The sequence below is a fragment of the Nyctereutes procyonoides genome, unplaced genomic scaffold (genome assembly GCF_905146905.1).
Source record: "Nyctereutes procyonoides isolate TBG_1078 unplaced genomic scaffold, NYPRO_anot_genome, whole genome shotgun sequence".
Lineage (NCBI taxonomy): Eukaryota > Metazoa > Chordata > Mammalia > Carnivora > Canidae > Nyctereutes > Nyctereutes procyonoides.
In genome coordinates this window covers 17,426,742-17,444,032 of record NW_026575032.1, presented here as the reverse complement: position 1 = coordinate 17,444,032, position 17,291 = coordinate 17,426,742, and the positions used below count along the sequence as shown (strand labels likewise).

The following is a 17,291-nucleotide window of genomic DNA, read 5'->3' as shown; positions in this document are numbered from 1 at the left end:
GGACTTGATCCTGGGACCCTGGGGTCACACCCTGCACCGAAGGCAGATGCTCAACCACAGAGCCACCCAGGCATCCCCTGGATTAGCATTCTACTTAATTTTTTTTTAAATAAAAAACTTTTGTTTATTTTCATGGGAGTTATTTTTTTGAGTGCTTTGTGAGTGTGTATGTGAGGGGGGAAAGCATGGGTGTGGTCAGGGATGGGGGGGGTCCCTTCCTCCACCTACCTCCAGTTATCAAACTGGACCTTTGACACCAGATGTGAGCTGCAGAGGTGGTTGCCGTGGAGTTAGTGGGGTGGTCTCGGCGGGGGGGGGGGGGGGGACAAGGAGCCCTTAGACCAGAACACCGCCCCAGGAGAGGCACACAGGTTGCCCGAAAGCCTTTTTCCCACTGTCAGTCGGGGCCTTTTCTTCCTGGCGTTTGCCAAGACGTTGCATCCGCAGTGACCCTCCTGTCCTTTCATTTTTCAGGCGGAGCATCTAACCAGCTGCTACTGGGGCGGGAGCAGCAACGCGCTGGACCGGCACGACCCCAGCCTGCCTTACCTCGAACAGTATCGCATTGACTTTGAGCAGTTCAAGGGCATGTTTGCTCTCCTCTTTCCCTGGGCCTGTGGGACTCACTCTGAAGTGCTGGCCTCCCGCCTATTCCAGTTATTAGATGAGAACGGAGATTCTCTGATAAACTTCCGAGAGTTTGTCTCCGGGCTAAGTAAGCACCCGATGTCGTTGCATGAGTTTGGAAGGGGACCCTGGGGCCGGAATACCTGCCCCTCTCCTCAGGGTCCTTAGAGCTGCCCTCAGGGCCCCAGCTGCCTCCAAAGATTGGGTTTGGAGGGCAGAGGGGCACATTGTAATGTTTGCAAACTGCTGGTGACGTTTTTTCTTTTAGTTCATGAGTATACTAAAGGATTAAAGCCTTGCCTTCTACATTAGTTAGTTCTCAGCACTAGTTAAGAGGCCTTCTCAGAGAATTTCCAGGACAATGAAATGCCAGCTTAAACGCTGAAACCACAGACTAGGATAACTTTACAAGGGCAAAATATGTGGGTGGGTTGTTTTTCTTTGACAAAAACTATATTTATATTATATTTCATAAAATTCTTTAAAAACATTTCATAACGGGCTGAAGAACCCACAGCAGCTCTGCAGTCTAAATGGAGGTTTTCATCTCTCCATTTGGCTTGGGGGCAGGACCGTCCATCATGAGCAAGCCACCCCCACCCAAAAGCAGCTCCTGGTCTCTGCCCGCCAGCCTCTCTGACCGTTATCTCTGTAGCAGGACTGCCCTGTGTTCTTTTGAACTCTTGTGCCATTTATAATTGAGCAGAAGAGCCAAGGGGAGTAGAGCTTGGCCTGCCGGATGGGAGGTGGTGGTCGTAGCAGGTATTAGTCAGGCTGCCAGAATGAGAGAAGCAACACAAAACTGTTCGTTCCAGTTGTGCCAGTCTGTGACCTTGGGCCGCGTACTTTAAAACAGCATGCCCCCCCCCCAAAAAAAAACAGCATACCCCAGGAATGATGAAGGGATCAGGCACAGAGCCAACCGTGATTCCAAAAAGTGCTCTAAGTCTTTAAGAAGAATTACTAGAAGGCTTAAAAGCCAGAGGAAGCTGATGGTTTTTTAAAAAGGCAAAGGGGATATAGATGCGGTGCTCTTAGGAAGGAAAAAAAGTATTTGTATAAAGCACTCACATATATGTTTATGGAGGGAGAAGGATGTGTGAGAACTAGCCCTTTTCTAAGTGCAGACGCTGTTCGGAAGCTTCAGAATTTATACTTTATCACTAAATCCACACAAAGCCATTAGAGGGGGATGTAATGATAGCTAACATTTCTTTTTTATTATTTTTTAAAATTTTTTCTGTTTTTTTTTCTTTTTTAAAGATTTTATTTATTTATTCATGAGAAACACAGAGAGGAGAGAGAGAGGCAGAGACACAGGCAGAGGGAGAAGCGGGCTCCATGCAGGGAGCCCGAAAGGGGACGCGACCCCAGGTCTCCAGGGTCACGCCCTGGGCTGAAGGCGGTGCCAAACCGCGGAGCCACCCTGGCTGCCCCATAGCTAACATTCCTACAGCATTTACTCCGCTCCAGGGGCTGCCCTAATGCTGTGTGTACATCGAGTTTGCCTAAAGCTCACAACTGCAAAGTTGGTGTTTGAACCCAGGCACTCCAGGGGCAGTATGTGCTGTTACTATCAGGCTTTATTACCCACCTGCTGACTCTTAGTAGCTCCATTTGCAGTTAAAGAGATGAAAGCTCAGAAACGTTAAATAACTGGCTGGGACGTTAGTTTTGAGGGAGTCAGTACTTAGTCTGTCATTGGACTGAGCGGCACAGTTAGTGCGTGCTGGGCCCAGGATTCGAACAAGGGCTGTCTGGGTTCGTCGCTCACCCTGTTCTCGCTACTCTGTGCTGAGGATGGCAGGCAGGGTATTTTTTTAGGGAAGGAGGAGCTATCCATTTTTATTTACACAAGTAACACATAAAGTACCTTCCACCTTTTATTTTATTATTTATTTTTTTTTTTTTTACCTTCCACCTTTTAAAAAAAAAGTGAAACGATCCAAACAAGGCTAAAGATCCTTTGATCCTGTCTTAATCTTTTCTGCCCCCAGGTAACTTATGGCCAGATGGGTGGCTGTCAAGAGGAGATTTCAAAAAATTATCTTTGGGGGAAAAAAATTCAAAAAAATAATTAAAAAAAATATCTTTGGGCGAGAATAAGGAGGAGGAAAAAGAGACCGGTTCTGCATGTAGGAAGTCATAGAAATAAATATAAACATTTAATTTACTGAAGTTCGGTGATTCCAGTACGGAAAACGCTCTTCAAAATCTTCAAGAAAAGAGAGGAAAGGGATCCCTGGGTGGCGCAGTGGTTTGGCGCTTGCCTTTGGCCCAGGGCGCGATCCTGGAGACCCGGGATCGAATCCCACGTCGGGCTCCCGGTGCATGGAGCCTGCTTCTCCCTCTGCCTGTGCCTCTGCCTCTCTCTCTCTCTCCCTGTGTGACTATCATAAATAAAAATTAAAAAAAAATTAAAAAAAAAAAGAAAAGAGAGGAAAGTTTGCAGTCCGGGATCATGAAAAACACTGGGAAGGAGTATTTAGGCTTCTCTGAAAGCAGTCAGGTTGTTGAGCAAAGTAAGCCTCGCCCTGGATCCTGGGAGAAAACTCAGAGCTGTCGTCAGTCATGTGGGTCAATTACAGTTAAGGGAAAAAAAAAATTACAGTTAAGGAGACAGACAGACAGACAAAAAAGAGAAACTCAGTCCAGGCTTTAAAAAACTAAAAAATGAATTCTGGAAAAGATGGATCGGTAGTTTTCACGGCAATCCCCACAAAGCCCCGTCTAGAAATTCATGAACAGATGGTCTGTACGGAATGAGAAATGAGGGATTAGTAGCAGAGGCCCCGGTGAGCTGTGTCTCCTTTCCCAGTCATGTTGCCGAAAGGCAGTCTCTCAAGATGTCATCGGTGTCGCGATTCAGGTGGTCGTTGGACAGAACTCGTTATACATGGAAAAGGTGGCGGTATGGATGGTGATTGGGTGACTGACTGAACCCTGGCCCCCAAAACGGGCCGGTTAGGGAGTCAGTTTCAGTGAGGAGGTCTCTAGTACTTTGGGGCTTAATATTTTACCTCGGATCATTTCTTCTTTTGCAAATGAGTTACCGTCAGGATCAAATGAAATATTTCACGTAGAGTTCCTGGACCGGTGCCTGACTTAATAAAGGGTTAGTTCCGATTGTTACTACGATGACACTTCATCCCCCTCTGCTGGCCTCAGTCAGTAAACTGAAATCATAGAAAAAAGGGGAAGGCCTACTACCAGATGTGTGGGCTACACGAAGCTGGGAAAGAGCCAACACTTTGGATGACAAAAATGAGATTAAAAAGATAGGACCGGAGGAAATGGTCGGCAAAAACGAATTGGTAAGGATAAACCAGAAATCCTAAGTTTTAAGAAATGATTATAAAAACAAGCAGGGACACCTGGCTGGCTCAGTCTGCTGGAGCGTGCGACTCTTGATCTCAAGGTTGTAAGTTTGAGCCCCAGGTTGAGTGTAGAGATTACTTAAAAATAAAAAATCTTAACAACAACAACAACAAAAAAAAAACCTAGGGTTTTTTGCATATGGTATAGTGGGTTCAGGCATGGGATCTAGGGTTAAACACATCTGAATCCAAATCCTGGGCTCCCCACTTAGGAGCCTATGACCTTGAACACGGTCCTTACCACCAAGAAGCTCAACTTTCCTCAGCTGTAAAATTAGGATAATATTTATGTCCATCTCATGGAATTATTGTGAGAGAAAAGCGAACTACACATGTTAAGTAGTTGGCATGGGACTTCGCACAGAGCAAGTCCTTAGTAAATGTCATTATTTTTGGGATGAATATTCGTTGGTGTGCAAACATCTGGGGGTTTAGTTAACCATGTGGTCAGAATGAAATTCCAGAGCGAGAGTATAAACAATCGAACGCAGACTCAAGGCTGTCCTGGTAGAAGGATCGAGAATAACTCCACTGTTATCTGAAGTAGACAAGAGGCTCCTGGAACTCTCCAGAGAGATGGTGACGGCTGACACCTAAGGTAGATGTGAGTAAACGTAGAGGCGTGTATAGACTTGCCTTGAAAAGATAAGCTTGGGTTGGGGGGGAACAGGTGCGTTGTCCCCAAAATCTGAGGAGTTGTTGCATTGAGGCAGCAGACCTATTCTGTTTGGCTTTTAAGAGTAGAATAAGGGGAAGAAGAGCGTTTCTAGATCTCTTTTTTGAGTCGTGGACTCTCTGGGGTTTATTAAGGACTGTGAACACGTTCTTCCCCACGAAATGACACACGCACGCAGAGACGACATTTTACATTTTCGGGGCTTCCGGGGCGTTCTGAAGTAGAGATTGCAGGTTAAGGATCCTAAGACTAAAAAATTGCAGAAGAACTCTCAGTGTTTAAAGAACACATGGGTGGAATGAATGCCTCTGGTGGTGATGAGCTCCCTGTCTCTGAGAGTGTTCAAGCAGGTGCTAAACTCCTGATTTTCATGGATGAGGGGAAATGCCTACATTTAGCGGGACGTTGGACAAGACACCCCCCCCCCCCGATGTTCCTGCCAACCCAGATTCTATGATTCCTCTTTTCCCAAAGCTGATTAATCTTCAACTAGGTGCTCCGAGGCTAGATATTTACAGAGGATTTTCTGATTCCTAAAATACACACGGACTTCAAAGGGAAAAAATAACAGAGTTCTTTGGATTGAAGTGATGGTGATACGGTGTCAGGTATATTAGGATGAATTAAACTGGAGAGACGTTTAAGAGACCCCAAAAAAAACAACCAAAAGGGATCTCTACAATGAGTAATTGGAAGCGATCGCAAACCTGTTTTAGGATTATTTCTGAATTCTGTTAGAGTGTTGAGACTCAGTCATATGGTTTTTCTTATTAACGCATTTATTATGTGCCGGACACTGTTAGCACATTTAGTTCTCACAGTCCTCTGATCCTGATGTCAAGACCACCAGTAGAATCTTCTATTTATTATCTGGCCTTATATAGAGGAAACTGAGGCACAGAGAGGTTAAGTCTCTGAAGGGCAGATAGTAAGGGAAAGGGGATTTGGTTCCAGAGCTCTTAGCCCAGATACGTCCTGGCCTGGGTGACCTTGTGTCCCCCGATGTCTTGATTTCAATTTGCAAAAAGAAGACCTCCCAGGGGAGTGCTCAGCCTGGAGGGTTAGTACCACACACAGTACATCCCACATTGGTGCTTGTGTGATTCTAGGTGCTGCGTGCCATGGGGACCTCACGGAGAAACTCAAACTCCTGTACAAAATGCACGTCCTGCCCGGTAAGTGAGCTACACGGAGGAGCCCCTGTGTCTGTAGCCGCGACCTGGTTTGACCTCGCTCTCTTTTTTTTTTTTTTTTTTTTTGATTTACAAAATCATTCACTGGTCACTAAGGAAGAACTGAATAGTAATTACCTACGAGCTTCCTGGCTCAGTATGTGCTTGATCCCGGGGTCGTTCACTTGTCCGAGGGAGGAGCTGTAATAGAAAAGAGCAGACCTTCTGCGAGAAGGAGAACAAATAGGATTTGGTAACTCATAGGACACGAGAGCGTGAAAGAGAAGAGAGGACCCTGAGATTCTGAGTTTAGGAGATGTTTTTTGGTTAATATTTCATCCATTTAGGGACGCCTGGGGGGCTCAGTGGTTGAGCATCTCCCTTGGGCTCAGGGCGTGACCCCTGGGGTCCCGGGATCGAGTCCCATGTCGGGCTCCCTGCAGGGAGCCTGCTTCTCCCTCTGCCTGGGTCTCTGCCTCTCTCTGTGCCTTTCATGAATGGATAAATAAAATCTTTTTTAAAAAGATTTAATTTTCTAGAGAGAGAGCACAAATGGGGAGGGGAAATGCAGAGGGAGAGGAAGAAGCAGAAGCAGGCTCCCCGCTGAGCAGGTTGTCGACGTGGGGCTCGATCCCAGGACCGAGCGGCCCAGCCTCCCCTAGAAGGAGCCGTTTTCACACTGACAGAAACAAGTGGGAGAGATGGAGCTCAGGTTTACAAAGGTTGCCCTATAAGCCGGGATATATCTAGCAGAGACTTTTTAAAAAATGAGAGATTGGCATTAAGGACAGACGCAGGGTAGATTGTACACTCGAGGATTATCTTTAATTGCATACGGTTTCCTAGAATTTGGTTTGTGAAAGCAGCATTTCACAGTAAAATTTAGGAAAATCTCATAAAAAGGAAGATGTAAAGGAACACTTTGGCGTGAGGTTGTTAAAAAGGAAGATTGAGTGAGCCCCCCACCTCCCAAAGGCTTTGGAGGCAGCGGTTGTTCAGGGCCCCTGGTGATATGCCGCCTTCTTTTTTTTGTCTTTTAAGATTTTATTTATTCATGAGAGAGACAGAGAGAGAGGCAGGGACACAGGCAGGAGAAGCAGGCTCCCTGCGGGGAACCCCATGCGGAACTCGATCCCGGGACCCGGGGGTCACGCTCTGAGCCCCCGGAGGCCCCTCCGCTCCACCTTCTTACCTTCAGCGTCTCCCCGCTCCCCGTGTCACCTCCGCTGAGTCCTGCTCTGCCGATGTAAGACGTCCCTCTCCATCCCTCTCTAGAGCCATCCTCTGATCAAGATGAGCCAGATTCTGCGTTTGAAGCAACTCAGTACTTTTTTGAAGACATCACCCCGGAATGCACGCACGGTGAGTGGGTCTCCTCCCCGGGGGGCCTCTGCCACTGGAAGGAGTTGCCCCCAGGGCTAGTGAGGTGGACACGTGTACCGATCTGGTTCCCTCATGTGTGACTTTCTGTTCACACTGGTGAAGCCCGGCAGCCGACGGTGGGGGCGGGTACTTCCCACTGGGGGAACCGTGGACACCGTGTCCCCCGGGCTCAGAGAAATCATGGCCCGTGGAGCTGCGTGTTTGGCTCCCGTCTCCCGGCCATAGTCAGACTCCTTAAGCATGTCGTCCTGTCATCACGCTGCTCTCCAGAATCAGGACATTGAGGCCAGAGTCCTCCTGTGTCTGTCTTGCTCTGCCGCAGGTGTCAGCAGACTTCGGCCCGTGGACCTAAGGTGGCCCGTGGTCTGTCTGTACAGCCCGTGAGCGCAGAGGGCTTTTTACCTTCTTAAACATTTTTTTTAGAAATCAGAAGTAGAATAATATCTCAAGACATGGGCAGATTGGATGAAATTTTAACTCGAGGGCCTATAAATAAGTTTTATTGCAACACAGCCAAGCTGTTCATTTATGCAGAGCCTCTGGCTGCTTCCGGGCTACGGTGCTAGAGTCAAGCGCGGAGAGGCAGCACGGCCTGCAAAACCTAAGATATCTACTCCCTGGCCCTTTACCCCAAAACATTTCAGAAAAGGATCCACCTGTTTCAGAATGCTTTAGCAGCGTTCACGTACCAATGGCATGTAATAATCACTAAAAGTTGCTCTTTTAAAAATGTTTTTTTCTAACTCCAAAATCACAATTGCTCTGTGTTGAAATCTTAAAAATATGGAGGTAATATACAAAATAAGCTAAAGGTATCTTTAGATTTTGTAATACAAAGATAACGGTATCTCGAAATATTTTTCTGTCCTTTTAATTTGTATAACATGTACCTATAATAATATGCAGGTACATATCGTAAGACTGGGATCAAACTGCACATACAATTTTGTATCCTACTCTTCTCACTTAAAATCCAGTGAGCACGTCACCCTGCCATTAAACATTCTCTGAAAACATGGTTTTTAAATGGCTGTATAATATCTATTGCACAAACTTACCATGTATTAAATGTTTTTTTAATGTCTGTCTCCTAAATCGTTTTCGATGTTAAGAGGAGAAGAGCTCCTCGGTGACATAGAGTACACCGGTCACGCTGTGTCTTAAACGCTGCTGAGATTCACCCGACGCTAAATTCAGTGAGGGTCACACATCTGGCAAACCAGCCACCTTCTGGATGAGGGAAGAAGTTCTGGAATGCATTTTGACAGCGGACAAAATGAATGGGAACGGGGAGCGGGGGTTGTAGACCTCTCCCTCTTGAAGTCCTTCTATGCCTTGCGATGTCCTGTTTTAAGAAAAAGGAAAACAGAAGTGGTTTCCTTAAAAAAAAAAAAAAAAGAAAAAAAAAGAAGTGGTTTCCTTGACAGTCCTATTTCTGAAATGCCAAATTATGAATGTGAAGGAATTTTGTAGGATTTTTTTTTGTTTCCTTTTATCAACATAGATTTCAATTTCTTTTCTTTTCTTTTTTTTTTTTTTTAAGTTCTTGATCTTTCGCAGGGCTTGAGGGCAAACCAGTCTCAGGTATGCAGAGCTAAGATGATAAAGTCAGAGAGGGTGGGGAGGGCCACATCATCGGGCCAACACTACCATGTTTTAAGCACGGAAGGCCACGTGACATCGTTCCTTTCATGCCTAATTCTGCACTCAACCCCAGTTGTGAAAAGTAATTCTGGGGAGAAACCATGACCGAGAAATAGGGTTGTCCGATGAAATATGGAAGGCCTAGTAAAATCTGAATTTGAGATAAATGAAAAATCATTTGTTTAGCCCAAGTACATTCCGTGTGATATTTAAGACTCACTTATGCTAAAACGTGATTTTTTTATTTATCTCCAATTCAAACTTCACGGAGTGTACTGGGTCTTGGTATTTGCTTTATTTTGTTTGTTTTACTGACTCAGGCAGCCCGACCTAGAGGCTTTTCTGTTTTCTACTACAAATGCTAAATCTGTGAGTTTATTATATAACATTGCATTTTTTTTTTCTTCTGAATATTTCTTGGCAGTGGTTGGGTTGGATAGCAGACGGAAACACGCTGCGGATGACGGCTTCGTTACAGTGAGTCTGCAGCCAGACAGAGGTAAAGGCGTCCTCCTCTGCATGTTTGCCTTACTGCAGGTGGAACACTGGTTTCTTGACATCCGAATGCTTAATTTCTTGACACTTGGGTTTTAGGGAAGAGGGCAAATTCTCAAGAAAACCGTAATTATCTGAGACTCTGGACTCCGGAAAATAAATCCAAATCAAAGAATGCAAAGGATTTGCCGAAATTGAATCAGGTGAGTGTTTAACATTTCGGTCTATTCATTTCAAACCTTGAAGTTCTGTTTTTCAGTCATAGAAAGATGTAGAATAAGTACCCCTCAAAGATCGTGGTAACTTGGGATATCTAACTGGGACCTGTTTGCACGTTCTTGTGCATCAAAAATGTGCTCAGTCATGAGAAGTCTGACCCCCTCAGAGAAAATGTGAAGCACAAAATATTCAGTTTTGAGAGACGATGCATTCTCATTTCAGTCATTAAAAATACCCTCAGATACTCAGAAGACAAGCTCGTGCTGTTTTCAAATCACTGTGTCCGGCTATAAAGATATCTAGCACATTCTCCTTAAAATAAAGCTGAAATGTAATGAGGCAGATAAAACAATATAAATAATTACAACACAGGATGACAATGCTGAGTCTCCCAACAGGAGAGACGACACATCACGTGGGTGGGGAGCGGAAGGCCTTACTTCTGTCCAGGGACACCAGCAGATGTGACATGGGACAGGGCATTTGAGCTCACCTTGGGCTGAATACCGAAGTATGTAGACGTGAAATGAGACGAGGTCTGGGATTTACTTAAAATACCTGAACAAAGGATCCCTAGGGGGCTCAGTGGTTGAGTGCCTGCCTTCGGCTCAGGGCATGACCCTGGGGTTCTGGGATCAAGTCAGGCATCGGGCTCCCTGCAGGGAGCCTGCTTCTCCCTCTGCTTGGGTCTCTGCCTCTCTCTCTCTCTGTGTCTCCTGAATAAATAAAGTCTTAAAAAAAAAAAAAACTAAACAAAGGCTAAAGGAGTTAGTGGAGGGACGCTTGGGCAGTTCAGTGGTTGAGCGTCTGCCTTTGGCCAGGGCGTGACCCCAGGGTCCCGGGATCGAGTCCCGCATCGGGCTCCCTGCATGGAGCCTGCTTCTCCCTCTGCCTGTGTCTCTGCCTCTTTCTCTCTCTCTCTCTCTGTCTCTCATGAATAAATAAGTAAAATCTTTAAAAAAAAAAAAAAAGAGTGGAGCAAGTGTCTGACAGTCATTCCAGACTCTGTGACAGGTACATGAAGATTCATTATTTCATTCTTTCTACTTTTATGGATGTTGGAAAAGTTTCCAAAAAAAAAAAAAGAAAAGAAAAAAAAAACACAAGAATAGACACGAGTTAAGAGGCTTTAACAACACGTGAGTTCATCCGACATATAGGACTTTTCGGGAGTCTTTGGGGAGCCGTAATAGTCGGTGGCTTTGCAGTTCGCAGCCTCCGCGCGTCCCCTGAGGTCCCATCCTTGGTGTTTGCCCACGTCCCCCTGCAGGGCCAGTTCATCGAGCTGTGTAAGACGATGTACAACCTGTTCAGTGAAGACCCCAACGAGCAGGAGCTGTACCACGCCACGGCCGCGGTGACCAGCCTCCTGCTGGAGATCGGGGAGGTGGGCAAGCTCTTCGTGGCCCAGCCTGCGAAGGAGGGCGGGAGTGGCGGCGGCGGCGCCACCTGCCCCCCGGGCATCCCGGGCGTGCTCTTCCCCAAGAAGGGGCCCGGCCAGCCTTTCGCCGTGGAGCCCGCGGAGCCCGCGCCCGCCAGCCTGCCGGTCGAGGCCGAGGAGCACTCGCTGGGCGGGCAGATGGAGGACATTAAGCTGGAGGACTCGTCCCCCCGGGACAACGGGGCCTGCTCCTCCATGCTGATCTCCGACGACGACACCAAGGACGACAGCTCCATGTCCTCGTACTCGGTGCTGAGCGCCGGCTCCCACGAGGAGGACAAGCTGCACTGCGAGGACATCGGCGAGGACACGGTGCTGGTGCGCAGCGGCCAGGGCTCGGCGGCGCTGCCCCGGAGCGCCAGCCTGGACCGGGACTGGGCCATCACCTTCGAGCAGTTCCTGGCCTCCCTGCTCACCGAGCCGGCCCTGGTGAGGTACTTTGACAAGCCCGTGTGCATGATGGCCCGGATCACCAGCGCCAAGAACATCCGGCTGATGGGCAAGCCGCTTGCCTCGGCCAGCGACTACGAGATCTCGGCCATGTCGGGCTGACCCGCGCCTTCGGGCCGGGGCAGGAGGGCTGGGGCTGGCGGCTTGGTTGGTTGGGTTTTTTTTTTTAACGTTCTGTGTGGGGGTTTCTTTCTTCCTTGTAAATTAAATATTTATTAGCACCCAGCTCGACGCCTAGTGTTTTCATAATACGATACAATGAAAACTGTCGGAGACACATCTCAACACCTCGACGTAGGTACAGCTGTCTTGGGGGGGGTGGCGGGATTTACCAGAATACAATTTATTCAATGATTTCCAAAAAAAAAAAAAATCTGTCCGTGATATGTGTGTATTTTAACTCCTTAATCTTGCTGTTGAGCTGTATACATGGTTCTAAAAATAGTGCTGTTTAACGCTCAATAAGGCGACAGCCCTTTGTGTATTTGGGCTTTCTAAATGAAACTAGACCCGCAAGGAAAATGAAATGCCGTGAATGTTCCCAAAAGGAAAAAGCATTGTCAGGCGAGGGAACTCGTATGCCATTTTAGGGAGCATTCAGAAATATTTTTTAAGATTTGAAATATATTTCATAAAAGTCCTCTATTCAAAAATCATTTCAACAGATGTTTCCTTTCAAGGAGAAAACACTTGAGTTTCTAAACAACTGTGGAAGCGTAAGTGATTTTTACATGATGCCAAAACAACACTTCTATTTGATCAATTCAGACCAATACCAGGCTGATTTTGCATTAAGAAGCTCTTCTGGTTATTTAAGTCAGCTGACCAGAATTCAGGGAAAATGAAAAAATGAACAGTCTCTTGTTACAAAGAATCTGAAAATGATAACAAAGATGACGGAAGGCTCGGGGAATTTTTTTTTTTTTTTGAAAGAGTAAACGTTCTGACGCTTCTGATCCTGGATCTTCAGCTTCTTGTTACTCATTGCCAATAAAGCAAAAACTAAAACAATAAACTTTACCATTTCTATACTCTACATAGATTCAAGAAAAGTTATACCATGTATTGCATATGATCATCTTTCCAGTTAAATCAATGTAAAGTAGAGATCATGTAAACTGTAAAAAATATCTGCAAGATAACGTACCTGAATGTTTTAAAGCAGAACTTGTCACTTTATTAAAAGAATAATATGCTCTATCTATTTCCTGAAGGGATGTGGAAAAGAAGACTAGCGCACCTGCACTTTGGATTCTTGCTTTTTTTAATCATTATTATTTTGTTACTTTTACAGTTTTGCCTTTTACAGACGTTGAAGGGTCTTCTTCTTGTTGAATCACCATCATGGTCACATTTCTGTCGCTTGTTCGGTGTTCCTTTCGACACATTCCTTTATGATGCATTGTGTTTTTTATTTTAGCTCTTGCTGCTGTTTTTTACTTTTGTTTACAGAATGATTTTTAAACTGTCCAATGAAGTAGTGTTAACCTCAAGTAGGACAAATGTGAACAAATAAAGTACATCAGATATTCAGATATACGGCTTTTATCTGAGTTCCTGCCTACAGGCGATAATGGGATTCTTTGGACAACGTCGCGGGGCGGCGGGCGGGGGGGGGGGGGATTATATTTAGGCAACCATTTTTGACTAAGGAAGCCAACACTTGGAGGCAAATATTTTGAGATAGGAAATACAATGTGTAGTGATGTGTGTGTGAATGGGTGTATTTAAAATAAGGAAGAAAGGCTTATGGGTCATCTAATTATTTAGCTTATCCTGCAGAAATGATAAAAGGCTGAAAATCTCTCTGTTTCATGCTCAGTAGTACACTGTAGCACCATCTGGTGCGTGTCTGGTTGAGTAACCGTTGATTCGATTTCACTTTAAGATGGTTCTACATCATTCCATCGTGTGTTTCTGTCTGTAAAGTCACCTCGGGGCACCTCAAGAAATAACTGTAAAGGCTGGCACTCCTGCCCAGCCCTGCCTTGCCACTCTCAAGGATGGATTCGGGAGGGGAATGAGCATGCCTTTAGGCGTGTTGTCCTGGGGATCCCTGGGGGGCCCAGCGGTTGGGCGCCCGCCTTCGGCCCAGGGCGTGACCCCGGGGTCCCGGGATCGAGTCCCACGTCGGGCTCCCTGCATGGAGCCTGCTTCTCCTCCCGCCTGTGTCTCTGCCTCTCTCTCTCTCTCTCTCTGTCTCTCATGAATAAGTAAATAAAATCTTTAAAAAAAATCAAAAATAAATAAACTCTCCCTACCCTGTAATAAGCCTCCGATGAACATTAGTACATCTGCACGAACATCACATAATAATACTCAATTATTTTGTTTGCTTCTTACACACGAGTCACACGCAGATGCAACAATTGAACACGAATACCCAACTTGAACAACAGAAAGTCATGTGGAAAGAAAGTTTTCCTTTATTAGCACCTCAACTTCTACTTCCTACAAGGAGGTAAGCGCTATTGATAGGTTAAAGCTTATTTGTTCTATGAATTTACATACATATCTATGAATGTGCATTTTAAAAAAAAAAGGAAAATGAGATCAAATTAAAAGTTATTCTGTGATTCCTTTTTTTTTTTCACTAAGTATCAGAAAGAGCTTTTCATGTTGGAATGTGTAGATCTACCTCCTTTATTTTCATGGCAGCACAATATTTCATAGAAAAGGAACGTCCCATACCACACGCCTACCTGTCCTCTCCTAGTTGACGGACTTTCACTGTAGTAGAGTCTTCTTGTTATAAACCCTGTGGGAGCGAATATCATTGTGAAGACATCTGGGTCATATATAAAAATATTTCTTCGGGACAAAATCGAAGGAGTAAGCTGCCCATTGAAAATTGTAACAAATATCGCCAAAACACCTTTCAAAATAATCTACTTGTGGGATCCCTGGGTGGCTCAGCGCTTTGGTGCCTGCCTTCAGCCCAAGGCCTGATCCTGGAGTCCCGGGATCGGGTCCCACGTCGGGCTCCCTGCATGGAGCCTGCTTCTCCCTCTGCCTGGGTCTCTGCCTCTCTCCCTCTCTGTGTCTTTCATGAATGAATAAATGGGGTCTTTAAAAAATAATAATAACAGTCTACTTGCTCACACTCCCATCGACAGCCAGGGCTCTCTTCTCACGTGCCTTCACCAACATTTGAAGCTAACGACCTTGTAGCTTGTATTAATCTGATCAGTGAAAGATATTTCAAGTTTAATTATTCTCAGAATGGGGCTCTTGAATATCTCCTGAAACGTTCACTGGCCCTTTAGATGTCTTCTGGATTTGTCATCCCACTTTTGGTGGCTTGTGTTCTACACGGTGTGTAATTTCCATGAGGTCAGATCTGTTTGATCTGCAATACGGTTTCTGGTTTTGTTTCTCTGCTTCTCACGTGCCGCTCATTATGCAACAACAGGAGGCTAAAATGAAAGACGGTGAGCGGGAGCAGGGTGGGAAGCATAATGAGTGGCTCCACCTCCTGGGAAGGCTGCCGGCTCTCCGGAGCAGGAGGTGGTTTTAATCGGCGTCCGTGAGAGCCGCTGTCCTTGCCGCAGAGCACATTGGACGCGTGGCCTCCAGTGACACCTGCGCGTTTGCATCCCACGTGGGCTAGTGGTGTCTGCTGTGTCGCTTCCCACTGGAGAGTAGTGTCAGGCTAAAGACCGTTCCCTGTGCTGGGCCTCGAGACCCACATTTAATAAATTCTGGTTAGGGCAGCCCGGGTGGCTCAGCGGTTTAGCGCTGCCTTCAGTCCAGGGCGTGACCCTGGAGCCCGGGATCAAGTCCCGCGTCGGGCTCCCTGCATGGAGCCTGCTTCTCCCTCTGCCTGGGTCTCTGCCTCTCTCTCTCTCTCTCTCTCTCTCTCTCTCTCTCCCTCTCTCTCTGACTCTCATGAACAAATAAATAAAATCTTTAAAAAATAAAAAAGATAAAAAAATAAATAAATTCTGGTTAAAGTCTCACTTCTCCGGTCAAAACTAAAAGGAAGGATGCATTTCCCATCAACGCTCAAAACATTTAGGGCAGAAAAGGAGGGCAGAGCCTTGAACCCAAGTGTGAGTGACCCGAGAGTATCACCACGAAGAGCTTGACAGGGGCGCCCACTTGGGCCACACCTGCAGACAGTGACCCGACTCGGTTTCAGGCTCCACGGGAGCCGGGGGGCCAGGGGAGGAGGACGGCCTGGAGAAGACAGCACGCCCTCCAGGACGCCAGCGTCACCCAGCACGGAACAGTCGGCGGCATTTTATTTGTGCTTAACGTGTCTTGTCCTCTTGGGTTCATGGCCTTAAACTGGCTGAGTTTCCCTTTCAGCCCTGCCAATGCCAGCCGGTCCCACAGGCCACCCGGGCCGCCCCGCAGCCACCAGGAGCTGGGCTGCCACGCAGCTGGCCTCCCCCAAGACTCATAAGCTCAGGACACAGTGGGTGGGAGCCCATCTGCCGCCCCAAACCATGACTCCGGGCGGCCCGGGGGGCTCAGCGGTTGAGCATCTCCCTCCGGCCCAGGCCGTGACCCCGGGGGCTGGGATCGAGCCCCGCGTCGGGCTCCCTGCATGGAGCCTGCTTCTCCCTCTGCCTGTGTCTCTGCCTCTCTCTCTCCCTCTGTGTCTCCCATGAATAAATAAATAAAATCTTTAAAAAAAAAAAAAAAACAAACCACGTACTGCAGTCGCGTACCCAGCACGAGCTAGCACGGGCCACGCTTCGACCTTCCGTGTGTCCCAGGTCACGGCCTTCCGTGGCTCACGTTCTCCCTTCTCTGCAAAGGAGACAACCCCAGCTGCTCTTACGGAAGCTCCTTCCAAAACAGGAACAATCTGAAGAAACTGAAACAAAGGTCAAGATGAAAAATCTGAAGAAACTGAGACAAAGGTCAGGTGGAGCGGGGCGTGCGACAGCCGGCTGAGGAGTGCAGGGTGCTCCTTTTAAAGAGCCCAAGCCTCGGGCGCTGGCCCAGGCCGCGGAGCTGCTGAGCCGAGCCCGCTGGGCCCGCGATGGACGTTGCCAGAGCGCCGGGGGCCGGGGGGCAGGGGGGCAGCACCAGCACGAGCGGGCCGGCTGCTCCCCGGCGCGGTCCGGGCGACAGGGAGAGGACCGCGTGGGGACGCAGGGCCCGAGAGCAGCGGGCGGAGGCGCGGCCCACGAGGGCCCCCTCCCCATTCCGAGGCCCCGACGGGAGCCGGGCAGCCGCAGGGGAGGCCACACCGCCGGGGCCCTGGGCAAAGGGAAGGGCCGGGGGACCCCAGTGCGGGCTCTGCGCCCCAGGGACTGCCGGGGCAGGGGTGGCCGAGGCGGGGGCAGATGGGGAGCCACGTCCCACGGGAGAAGACGTCCTCCCGGCCTCTGCCCCTTCCAGGCTGAGCCCTCGTCGCGTCCTCCCGGCCCCCAGCTGCCGCTGCCATTCAGATTCCTGTGAGGAGAGAGCTACCGGCCCTCGGTGACCCCCGGTGTCTGAGAGGAAGGGGGGAGAAGGTTCAGGAAAACCCCTAGAGGAGCCACTGTGTGCGCAGCCTCTTCCCCTGACACTTGTCCTTCCTCTGCCTGTATTTAAAAATACATATTATTGGGGCCCCCGGGTGGCTCCGCGGTGGAGCATCTGCCTTCGGCCCAGGGCGTGACCCCGGGGTCCCAGGATCCAGTCCCGCATTGGGCTCCCCGCATGGAGCCTTCTTCTCCCTCTGCCTGGGTCTCTGCCTCTCTCTGTGCCTTTCATGAATGGATAAATAAAATCTTTAAAAAAAATAAGTTATTGAGTATAATGCTGCCTGAAATGCCATGACTCAGCCATTTGCGTCCAGTACCGGCCTT

General features: G+C 47.8%; 1 protein-coding gene across 1 annotated transcript in view; it reads left to right on the top strand.

Moving 5' to 3' along the window:
* Positions 1–13,019, top strand: part of TBC1D9 (TBC1 domain family member 9) — a 114,371-nt gene extending 101,352 nt beyond the window's left edge. The window contains exons 16-21 of the mRNA XM_055316983.1: positions 475–715; positions 5,790–5,855; positions 7,128–7,214; positions 9,304–9,378; positions 9,474–9,577; positions 10,864–13,019. Coding sequence (XP_055172958.1) covers positions 475–715; positions 5,790–5,855; positions 7,128–7,214; positions 9,304–9,378; positions 9,474–9,577; positions 10,864–11,586 — 1,296 coding nt within the window. The 3' untranslated portion in view covers positions 11,587–13,019. The remainder of the gene's footprint in view (positions 1–474; positions 716–5,789; positions 5,856–7,127; positions 7,215–9,303; positions 9,379–9,473; positions 9,578–10,863) is intronic.
* Positions 13,020–17,291: the final 4,272 nt, after the last annotated feature.